Source organism: Octopus bimaculoides, chromosome 16, assembly GCF_046866305.1.
Source record: "Octopus bimaculoides isolate indiv1 chromosome 16, ASM4686630v1, whole genome shotgun sequence".
Lineage (NCBI taxonomy): Eukaryota > Metazoa > Mollusca > Cephalopoda > Octopoda > Octopodidae > Octopus > Octopus bimaculoides.
This window is the reverse complement of record NC_142943.1, coordinates 28,943,130-28,955,654: the sequence shown is the minus strand read 5'-3', so window position 1 is coordinate 28,955,654 and position 12,525 is coordinate 28,943,130. Positions and strand designations below refer to the sequence as shown.

The window sequence follows — 12,525 nt, the reverse complement described above, 5'->3', positions numbered from 1 at the left end:
ATCCTTATGTGTGTGCGTGTGTGTATACACACACACACACATTGGATTGGTGCATAATTATTGCGGCTTTTATTCAACAAAAATAACATGTAAACAAAAACATCTTTAAATGATTATTCCGGACCATATTCACCAGCTACTTCAATTACTGCTTCCCAATACTACCTTTGAGGACCACAGATTTATATATTTATCTCCTAATGAACTAATATGATTTAAATTTTTTGTGCTTCATCGTTGAAAATATGACTATTAACTGAAACTTGTTATGGTGTGTATTCATTTTCCTCAACGGTGTAAAGTTGAAGATGAAAACTATACAACAAAAGGTTTCATGTCCATTTAAAAATCTCGATTTAATATAATGGGGGATAGGTAGTCATTTAGGTGTTCGTAAAATATAAATAGTAAATTGATTCTAAATTATTAACTGACGAGATTAAATCGAAACAGAAAGGTAAGTCGAATAATTCATATTTAACAAAAGTTTATTAATTTATCGTTGCAATTCAGTTTACCAGTTGCAATTTGTTTTAATTTAAAGTGTATTCGATCGCGGGATTATTTTCAGTACTTGACGCCCGCCTTCCGTGCATTAGCTCACCCTCAAGCACCCAGTCATTCAAGAAAGTTGAAGGTTGAATATATAAAATAGTTTAAAATTTTGGCACAAGGCCAGCAATTCCAGGGTCGATTATAACGACGCCAGTGTTCAACTAGTACTTATTTTATCGACCTCGAAAGGATGAAAAGCAAAGTTGACCTTAGTGGCATTTGAACTTAGAGCGAAAACCGATAACTTGAGTATTTAGAGCGGGCCCCCCACGCTGAAAATTCGAGGCGTATAGCATATACAATTCATAGTACTAGTTAATTGGAGACTGTTTGTAGCAACTTTATACTCATTTGCTAGACCTCATATTTCAACGTAGTTTTTAATTATCACAAGCTATCTACTTTTTAGAAAGCAATTTCTAAACAAATCAATTTGTCGGTTAACCCAGGTCACCTCTCCATTCATATTACATGTCGTTTCTCCGTTTTTTTTTTACGTTTTATATCAAGAAAGTTTGTTTACAGGATGTATGTGCATCATTTCCTACTTTAAGAATATAAAATAATACACCAGTTTACAGTTGCAAAGAACAATATCAACTTTCTCGTCCGTGTCCCCTTTTGCTATTTATTAGGCTTACGGCAGCATTTTCTGTGTGACTAAGAATAACGAAGGACTAGCGGCTGTACCCGGCTTTGCCCAGGATTATTAATATCTAAAATAAATATAGTTCATTATATTTTAAATAAATTGCTTTAAAAAAAGTGCTGACAATCCTCAGTTCGTCCGGGAATTTTTATTTTCTCAGAATTGTAGCTGCCAACCCATCCAAAAGATCGTTGAAATTGAACTTCATAAAAATGCGCAAAAAAAATATAGAGCCTAAATATGAAAATTTTCGCTTACATTTTATCAATTTTCTCGAAAATGAAAAAGCGTTATTCTTTTTAAAATATCAATTTAGATTGTTTCTCTAAATTAATTATTTCCCAGATCAATAAACATTCCAGTACTTGTTGCGGTACTCGGGGTTATACAATAGTCTTAGTTTTTTTTTTCTCTGCCAAAATTTAAAAATAACAATTTTCAGAAAAAGTTAGAGTCCCATGACCTCCTTAATAAGCGGCGCCCCTATTACAGCTACTTACGTAGGGCCTACTATTAGGAACATGCATACATTTACTTTTACATATATTAAAGGCACAAAGGAGTTTATAAATCTTTCCAATGTGTTTTTTAAAAAATAATCTTCAGAGAAATTAAAAGCAACAAATATTTTGTTTAAGAATAATAAATACTGCCGAAAATTTACCATTACCCGTTAACACAGTATTTCCTCTCATAAGTAAAAAGTTACATAAATTATTTCTAGATATTACTTTTAAAAGAACGAAACCGTATCTAGCAGAAGCCGCATATTTCTTTGTAAAGTTATATTTTATTTAACTGTGACAAGCATTATCATTTAAATTTTTTACATTGGTAAATTTCAAATTAATGGAAAAAGAAAGCGTTGAATGTGCAACACATGCCTTTCCCAAAGAAACGATAGTGTAGCTACACTATGCATCATACTTTGGTAAATAAAATATTTATCTTCTAAAATGTATTGCTTCGAAGAATTTAAGAAACAAAAAAATTCACTTCAGAATATTTTTGAGGTTAATTTTAATGTGAAACATCAAGAATATGTTTCGTCTGTTCGAGCCTGGATATTTCTAGTTACTAAAAATAAAATTGCCCTTTTCTCTTAATTAGAATCTCACTTCAAGACTGGAGAACAACAACAACAACGTTAATGAAGCAATTAAAGAGAGAGAGAAGGGGAGAGAGAGAGAAAGACCAGACAAGCGAGATATTAAACGAGACTTCACGGGAGCTGGCATTATCACTTACCAATCCATGATGGCTGATCCGATTACTGAGGTAATTGTTGTTATTTAATCATTTCAGGAGAGAAATTACATTTTATTCATAATAATTACCTGAATATATTTAGGAAATTTAATGCCGGTATAATAGTAATTATTATTATGGCTGTTTTATTGTTTCTATTGCAGCTTCTTATATATAAAAAGGCAATACTTGTTAAGTGATGTGTGATGAGGAGTTATTTTTCCTTTAGGCCATATCGCTTTCATTTATTTACTGGATCATTCTATCGTAAAGTATTAGAGAAAGAGTTGTCTTTTTTTAAAATTTTTGTATGCGTATATTTACATTATTTGTCAATATTGGTCATATTTCTGTGGAGACAAGTCACCAGCAGCGGCGGCTTTTCGTCTGTGTCGGCCATATATGGCTTGTAATGACGTAGGAACAGATATCTTTGGCAAGTGACTCCCCAGATGCACCTGACTCTTTAAAAAAAAACACCGGCAACTATGTGTATTTGCTGTATCCTTAAAATGTCTAACAGCAAAGAGTGCCTTGCATAATCGAGTGTGTGTGTCTATATCCATTGATATTGTCTCGACTAACTTTGGTCGGCCATATATGGCTGCTCTGACGTAGAGAAGAAGAAGACTGCTGACATCTTCGAGATGCTACCATCAACAACTCCCTCGATTCCTTAAACAATTGAACTTAGATTTTTTTCTAATCGTTACCAACAGTAATTCCACGATGTTCTCCTGTCCTTTATTACAATGGATACCTGTTGTCATTATAATATTTTCTGCAAACAGCACTTAAACAGCTGAATCACTTCTATGTTTATATCTATTTCTTTTCCCCGTTTCAGAGCGAACAGCAACATCAGCCATCATCCCTGCCATTATATCTGAACCTTTGTTGAATTAAGGAACACTAGTAGTATCTTGCCCCATCTATACTCTGTACTTGGTCCGTCACAGTTCCTTCTTTGTGCTGCTTTGCCGTCCTCAAATTTGATGTTGTAACTATATGTAGTAGTTCCAACAACTGTAATCGTTAAACGAGTATACCAGGACCAAACAAACCGCCAGTAATACAAGAAATTGAAACCCTTAAAACTAAAATCCAAAAATCTCATTGAAGCAGAGATATCCGACAACTTGGCCATGGCATCTTTGGATACTTTTATGCGCAATGTCGTAACCCAGGATACAAGGAGTCGGACCCAGGTTCATTCTGAACTTGTGTCCTATCTAAGTGACCCCGGAGCATCTTTAGATTGCGAGGATATTGACCAATTCATCAATGGCTTAGTTGCATGGGTGAACAGCAGTAACTTCAAGGTAAACACTTTCGTTTTATTACTTCTGGTTTCACCATTTTAGGTTTTATTTATTTATTTATTTCCTCTCTCCGCCCATTTCTACCCTGAATATGGTGAAGTTCCCCTCCCCCCCATTAAGCTATGCTCCAGAAATTAAATAATGCAATATGTTGTGTATATATATTGCACTATTTAATTTCTGGAGAATTAGAAAATATCTGCAAACCTTAGTTTCTTCCCGTTTAGGGAATTAAAAAAAAAACAACGAAATAATAATAGCAACACTCGCTACCCTAGGTAGTAGACTGATAACAGCTAAGGTGTTGAAATACCGTTTTGCTTTACGTATTCTTTTGTTTGTATCGTAGTGAAGTTAGTCATTCATAGCTTTCAGTGTCGGAATGTCTTTATGCAAACGATTTACTCTAAGGATGACTAAATTGCTGCTACCACCACTACTACTACCACCACCACCACCACCAAACACTGTTACAACTACTGTAATAATTATTTATTTTTGAGCTTTTGTGTAAACAGTGATTGATATTAAAATTACTAAGAGGGGGGAGGAGGAGGGCAAATGGAAGGATATGATTTCTTTTAGGATCATAAAAAAAAAGAAAAAAGGAACCCCAGCCGTTTCTACCTCCCCGCCCTTTTCCAATAAATAGATTTTCGATTTGTCATAATTCTTCTGCCTGCTGTCTGTATTGCAGAATGCATTGTGAGGCAGTGTTTGTGCAATTGTTGGTCGACTACCACTGCAAGTGCTATACATAGAATGCAGATAGATAGCTGCTGCTATTTTCTAAATTTCTCCTGTCTGGCACCCCTGATGTCATCTTCTCTCCTCACATTCCCCTCTCTATATCTATGTCTCTATTGATATCTCTTGCTTGCTGGTGTTGTTGTGATCGTCTTCTTGTAATCTCGAATCTGTTCCGTTTTTACTTCCTCGCCCACCATTCACGCAACCATCTTCGCCACATCCATCACCTCATCCATGTTTGTCATTCTGCCCATCTGGATGTTGGAGTTCTCTCACAGATAACTGTTGCCATCTTTTCTTTACAACACATACCGTCATACCGTACACATTTTCTCCTTATCTTAGATAAATTTTTGCGTCTTAAAATCTAACAGTGCTAAAAAACTTTTATATCTATGTAGCATGCATACACACACACACACACACACACACACACACACACACACACACACACACACACACACAAAAACTCATATATATATATATATATATATATATATATATATATATATATATATAGTGTGTGTGTGTGTGATGTCACTGAGATATTTAAAATTTACTTGGCATTGAAATGATAGTAAAATTGCTTATCAAAATACATTAAGTTTTTAAGTGTAAAGGCATATTTTTTTAAGGCTTTATTTAAATTCAACATATTTGAATCTCTTCCTCAAATTTGAGCAGATGCATTTAGAATTCAATCTGCTTTGACCAGCTTGTTCGCTCCAATGAGTCGATGGTTAAATTATTTTCTTGTTCATTGGAGCACATACAACCACCATTATTATTTTAGAATGTCATTTGGGTTTATTAAATGTCCGATCACAATTAGTTCACTCTGAAATAAACAACTGGAATGAAATGAAATATTACTCCATCGATAGATTGGCAAATCTATAACTGTTATCTATCTTTTATCATCAACTCGTAATATATCTCCCTATCCGCTGCACTGATTGTTGCAGTCGGAGACCTCTGCCTGCAAGTTCTTTAAATAAATATGTACAAGGTAGACGACGACAAAGATGATGATGATTGTTGTTAACGATGAGCTTTCTAATACTGCAGTATGATGATGACTCATTCACCCAGCAGTTTGTTGCATATGTCATTCGGACATTTCACTTCTTTCTCACTCGACTTGAATATCATCTTTTTTTTTTTTAATAATATTGTGCTGGTAGTCTGTCTCCTCCCTCTATATTAACAGATATTTCAACATTACGATATTGATACTCTAACTTAAATATTGGATTGTTACGATCGTTATTTTACGCAGAAAATAAACATTTTGTAATTGAAAATGTCTGTTCTCGTACTTGAAAAAAAAAATTATAATTAAAAAACAAGAACGTCTTGCTAAAACTCTGTCAGCGATGGTTGGTGCCCCTTAATAATATGTCTAGTGGAGGTTGGCATCAGAAAATTATTCTGGTCGGCAAAATGAATAATTGTTTATGCAGTCAAATAGATAATTATTTCTCTTTTCTCTCTCTCTCTCTTTCCTTTTTTTTTTTTTTTTTTTTTTTTTTTTTGTAATGATTATAATATACTTACTATATTAATCAATAATTTATTCTGTCTCATAGTATGTGATCTCTAAGTATCTCCCCTTTTAATGAAAGAAAAGAACACGGGCTTGAACTTGCTGAGCGCATCCGATCGCACACACACACACTTATAGATCCTTTTCGGATGTAGACAATACGTATGATCATATTTCTGGGGGCAGTGGGTGGACTGTGTTTTTTTTTTTCTGCATGTTTTTTAATTAACCAAAACGGTATAAATACATGGCCAAAGGGAATTTAGTTTCGTATTTCTATGTTCTAGGTTATATGCTACACATTTCTTTGTGTCAGTATGAGAAATTATATTCATTGAGAGTGAAAAGTCGAATTAGTAGCGATAAACAATCTGTAGATTTGGGTTCGGATTTTTGTAGAAATTGATTGTTGTCTTCCACCGTTCTGGAATCGGTCTGTGGTGGAGGTCAATACGATCAATGAATGATTAAAGTGAAAACTATGTTGACGATATCGGAAACACTAAAAGCCCTGGACTAAATGCCTTTCTTTCATCAACCCTTTCATCTTGTACATCAAAATGCGATTGGAGTTTTAATGAAATAAGTACTAGGATAGATTTCAAGCATCCTGCTCTTAGAATTGGCATATTTGTTACCAATATACGTGATCTGTGTTTTGAATTTCTCTTACGCTTTATGTATATATATAATTAAATTGATGTTGATACCTCCATCAATGGTTACGAAGCTGATACACTGCAGAAAAATTGTTTTTCATTATACAGAATGCATTGATGAGTAAATATAGGAATTAAAGGGTAAAAAGAAAGGATTACGGATTTATGATTATACGAGAAAATGAGAATTAAGATGGGTTTGGCTTAATCGAGATTTATTTCATTCGTCCTACCAGATGGCTGCTGCTGATGAAGACAAGCGTTCAGTTTTCATGTGCGATGACAAGTACATTCTCATTTACCTGTCCACATTAATTAATCTTATTGAATCGATATATATATATATATATATCATCATCAGTTGTCCATGCTGTCATGTGTTGGGCGGTTTGACCAGGGCTGGCAAGCTGGAAGGCTCCACCAGACTCCAGTTTCATTTTTGGCTTGGTTTCTACAGCTGGATGCCTTTCCTAACGCCAACCACTCTGAGAGTGTAATGGATGATTTTACGTGCCATCGGCACGGGTGCCATTTGTATGATACACACACACACACACATCTTTTAAATTTGTCTATGGGAAACCTTTTGAATATGCAAATGAAGCCCCTATTCCATTATGCCAGTCACAATCTAATAATGCTGACTGGTGAGCCAGTTTTGGGGATTCTATCAAACTGTACTGATACAATGTAGGAGAAATACAATAATAATAATCTTTGGATGAAATTTATAGACATTTAGTGCATTATTATGCGCATTTCCACAAATCGCGTCTCTTAAGATCACGGTCCATATTCCTGGGATGATTCCAGTGTAGTCCGTAGTATCTGTGGGTATCGGGCTGACCATCTTCATGGATTCATTTCTTCAGGAGATATAGCATTGATGTATGTTTAACTGAGGGTTGTTTATCACTTTTGAGGTGTGGGTATTTCTGTGTGTATTTGGTGGGGAGGAGGGGAAGGTGATTAAAAGGTAGGAAGGAATGGTAGTTCTATGGGGATGGAGGTGTGTGTGGTGATGTTGCACTTATTCTGCTATTCAGTCTGCAGATGTCGAGGATGGATAGCACATTCTCATTTAAGGAAGGACTGACCACCACTACTGTTGGCAACCCATCATTGACCCATCTGCTGGATAAATAGCTAATTAAGTCCATCACCATCACACACACCTACCTTACCCATATAACTACCATTCCCTCCTCTCTTTCCATCATCTTCCCCTTCTCCCTACCTAATACACCCAGAAATTCCCACATACCTCAACCAAGCTTTGCACTGATCAGAAGGGACAAGCATCCCTCTGTTGAGCATCCATTAATGTTATATCGCGTGAAGAAATGAATCCATAAAGATGATCAACCCAATGGCCACGGATACTATGGACTACCCTGTAATCATCCCAGGAACATGGATTGTGATCTTTAGAGACATTCTGTTTGTGGAAACACATGTGATACATTAACATGTTTGTAAATTCCCTAAGAAAAGTTGTTGCTATTTCTCTCTCTCTCTCTCTCTCATATATATATATATATATACACACACACACATACACACTATGTAGGTAGGGAAAATGAAATATGTAATGGTGACTAATACCAAAGAATTTTTCCAACTTCCTGTTTTGTTTGATAGGGTTAAGATCTAAGCTGTGTCCTCTTGAAGCACAGCTTCTTATTTCAGTAATCCAAATCTGTATGTAGATATCGTATTTGTGTGAGGTAGGCATAAGAGTTGCAAAATACTGGAAAACATCTTCTGCAGAGTAATAATAACAAAACAGGAGATTGGACAATTTTTTGGTATTATCTATTCATTATTACATGTGTTTCATTTGCTAGTAGGAGTTAACAAAATTGTACACATATAGAAAACCTGTGAAATATTTGATTCTCTGTCAGAAGAATTTCTGATAGGAGATATCTTGCATGTTTTCTATGTGTACAATTTTGTGACTCCTATTAGCAAATGAAACGCATGTAATGGTGAATGAATAATAGCAAAAAATTTTCCAATTTCCTGTTTTGATTTATATTACATACACACACATACATGAGAAGGAACAAATGAAATAGCGTAATTACTTGCCCTGCATATAAAGTATAATATCATAGCCTGTTTAAATAACTCTTCGTTTAATATGTTACACTATTTCAGTGACTACTAAATGCCCGTTGATAAATCTTCAGTAATATGAGTATAAAAAAAAAGAGAAAAATGATTATCTTTTTCCTGTTTTTAAACTAGAAGCACTTCAGTTTTATCTTCATTCCTTTTTTATATTTGTAGATTGCTGCTTCTTATCAGTTACCTAAAATTGGTTTCATCACTCCTTGCCTTCTGTTTTATTCCAGGTTTTTTAGGTTTACCTTAGCCCTGATAATATCAAGCCATGCTTATATATATTTATTTTGAACAATATGTACTTTCCCAGGCAAACATTAATCATGAAATAAAGTTTGCAAGTTTGCAAGTTTGTCAGGTATAAGGAATAAGAGAACTTTAAAGCTTATGGTTTTCAAAATTCTGTCTAACAGTGTGGTTAAAAAGTTTGCTTCCCATGTACATGGTTCCAGGTTCAGTCCCACTGCATAGCACCTTGGGCAAGTGTCTTCTATAAAATTGGGCTGACCAAAGCCTTGTGGATTTGGTAGATGGAAACTGAAAGAAGCCTGTCTGAGACGAGTAAAAGTACACACACACACACACGTGCCTCTCTGATTGTCCCCTATGCCAGTATTGGTTTGTTTATGTCCCTCAAGCTTGACAGTTTGGCATAAGAGACCGATAGAGTAAATACTAGGCTTAAAAGTAACAAGCACAGTGAGTTATTTGTTTGACCTTCATGGCCACAGTTCAATGACTGAAACAAGCAGAAGATAAAAGATCTTGCTTGAATAGCCCAAGTTTTATAAATATTGATATTTAGTAGACATTTAAACATATTTGGCATTCTTTCTTTTCCTGGCTGTATATCTGTTGAGTCTAAACTTTATATTAAAGTCATTACATTATGTGCTGAATGACAGAGATGACCTTTATTCTCACATAGTCATAAAAGTTAGAACTCCTTTTAAACAATAAAAACATCTTTCTTCTGTCAAAATTTGATAGAAATTTTGAAGACTTCAATCAAGATGTTAAAGGAAAAAAGCCTCCAGTATTTTGTTTACTGTCAGTCAGGCTAGTAGTAGCCAATCAGTGTCTAGATGTACTCAGTTTTTATCTTCGCACAGTACTAGAAATGAAATTGTTTTGCTGTTGGTCTATCTGAAAAACTAGTACACCTTATTTGTATATTATTAATATATAACTCAAGCTGTTTATATAATATTGAATTCTTACAACTTTTCTGTATGTATGTATGTATACATGCACATATGAATATACTTGTTCCATAGCTGTGTCATTTAATAAATACGATGATGATATATAGTTATAATGGTTTATCATTAGTTCAAGTCTTCTGATTGTGAAACCTTGAATACTGGTTTTAACATGGATGAATTGACTTAGATTTTCTTCTCTTATATGCTCTATTTTTTTTTTTGAACATTTGATAAACCAATTAACTTCAGTATTCATCATTAAGCAATGTTGTCTTGTAACATTTGAAAATATTTTTGGCACAGTTTTGGCTTTTTCATGTGTGTTGTGAAAATTTGGGTTGCGTCAATGTTACACTGAATTTCCTGGTTGTGTCATTTTCTTAGCTATATTGCCAAAAAACCCAGTTACAAACAGCAAATACTGAACATCCATACTTGCTGGAGAGGTTGCAGTGAACTAATAGCTGTGCATTTGCTTTTTAAATTCAGCAAAATATTTGATAAGCTTAATGACAGTAGTTAATACTGAGAAATGTAGATAATATTCACAAAAATTGGGATTCGTACCTTATATTATTAAACAATATTTATGTGGCTATTATGTGAAAAGACTTTCAGTAATGATGCCATGAAATCTTCAAGATGAAGGCTACTGCGTTAGGAGGGTTCACTTTGATAAGAAAATAAAGATAAACACTGAAAGAAAATTTTAGAAGTAAATTTAATGACTTTTTTTTTAAAGCACCTGCCAGTGTCAAGGGAGACTGAAAATATCTTAGATATCATGGCATCCGTTTTCCATGGGTAAGACGGTTTGACTGGAGCTTGAAAGCTGCACCAGGCTGTTTTGGCTTGGTTTCCACAGCCGTATGCCCTTCCTAATGCCAACCACTTTACAGTGTACTGAGTGTCTTTCATGTGTCACTGGCCACAATTACGTTTTTGGCTGGATATGGCCAGTTTAAATGCTAAAGAGTTAACAGATGATGCAAATGGTGAGACAATTTTTCAAGTTTGGTGTTTAGGTGCAAATGTGGCTTTGTGGTTACAAAGCTTGCTTCCCAACTGTGTGGTCTTGAGTTCAGTCCCACTATGCAGCAACTTGGCCAAGTGTCTTATACTGTAAATACGGACTGAACAAAGCCTTGTGCATGGATTTGGTAGAGGGAAACTGAAAGCAGCCCATTGCATGTGTGTTTGTGTGTGTGTTCCCTTGTCTTAACATCACATGATGATTGTAAGTAAGCATCGCTATTGTGCAAACAATATTGTTTAGTTCCAGTCTTCCATGGAAAACATGACTGGCCATGGGGGGAAATATTGCCTTGCTTGGAAATAGGTGAGGGTTGGTGACAGGAAAAGCATCCGGCCATATAAAATCTAATTCAACAAATTACATCTGACCATTGCAAACATGAAAAAGTGGGTGTTAAATGATGATGATGGAGCATTATATATGAAGACTCCGACAGGGGGTGGTGGTGAACCCTGCTGTACTCTTTCACCACAACTTTCTCTCACTCTTTCTTCCTGTCTCTGTTGTGCCTGTAATTCAAAGGGCCAACCTTGTCACACTCTGTGTCATGCTGAATCTCCCCAAGAACTACATTGAGGGTACACGTGTCTGTGGAGTGCTCAGCCACTTGCACGTTAATTCCACGAGCAGGCTGTTCCGTTGATCAGATCAACTGGAGCCCTCGACGTCGTAAGCGACGGAGTGCCATGATATATGAAGAAACATGTTCCCCTCTAAGATATTACAGCAATGGTTGCTCATGGTGCAAAAGCAATGACTGATCATTAGAAAAGATTTGCTACGTTTACTCATAGAAAAGGTTTCTGATCTACAGATTGTTCATTGTGTATTAAAAAGATACCATCATTTATCCAATAAACTCCTGATGCCTTAAACATGTGTATCAAGTTGATAAAAAAAATCAACAAAAAGAAAAAAACAAACAAACTGAAAATACATCCTCTGAATTCACAACTGTTTGCAATATTGTGTGAATAATAAAATAATGATGCTTTTAGCCTATTACTTTTGCACGCACAGAATGGTTGTCAAGAAGTGACAGCTTGCGAAGACTTGTTAACTTGTATGACTCAGCAGTGGAGTTTCTTGCTGATGTAGAGCCATTACTATGTGACTAGTTGCAAAAGTGTATGAAGCATCTGTTCTGTTTGTCAGACCCACATTCATAATGTTATGGAATATAGAAATATCTGCAAAGTGAAGATGTAGCAGTTACTCAAGCTCAAACAACCCTAATAAGCTTTCAAGTCAAAATAGGTTTATTAATCTGTATCACCTTGTAGAGATTTGAAGTATTTTTTTTTTTAGGCATACAGCAATTTGGTTAAGAAGCAGCTGGAAGCATTTCGAATTTTAAATCCCTAATTCATCTAATCTCTTTCAGGATGTCTTTGATCAGTTGGAATCGATCTGTTTCTTATGATT

General features: G+C 35.1%; 1 protein-coding gene across 1 annotated transcript in view; it reads left to right on the top strand.

The window, feature by feature from the left end:
- Window positions 1-2,430: 2,430 nt before the first annotated feature.
- Window positions 2,431-12,525, top strand: part of LOC106878380 (CLIP-associating protein 1-B) — a 157,840-nt gene continuing 147,745 nt past the window's right edge. Inside the window, 2 exon segments of the mRNA XM_089364292.1 lie at window positions 2,431-2,482; window positions 3,300-3,774. Of these exon segments, the coding sequence (XP_089220418.1) occupies window positions 3,598-3,774 (177 nt within the window). The 5' untranslated portion in view covers window positions 2,431-2,482; window positions 3,300-3,597.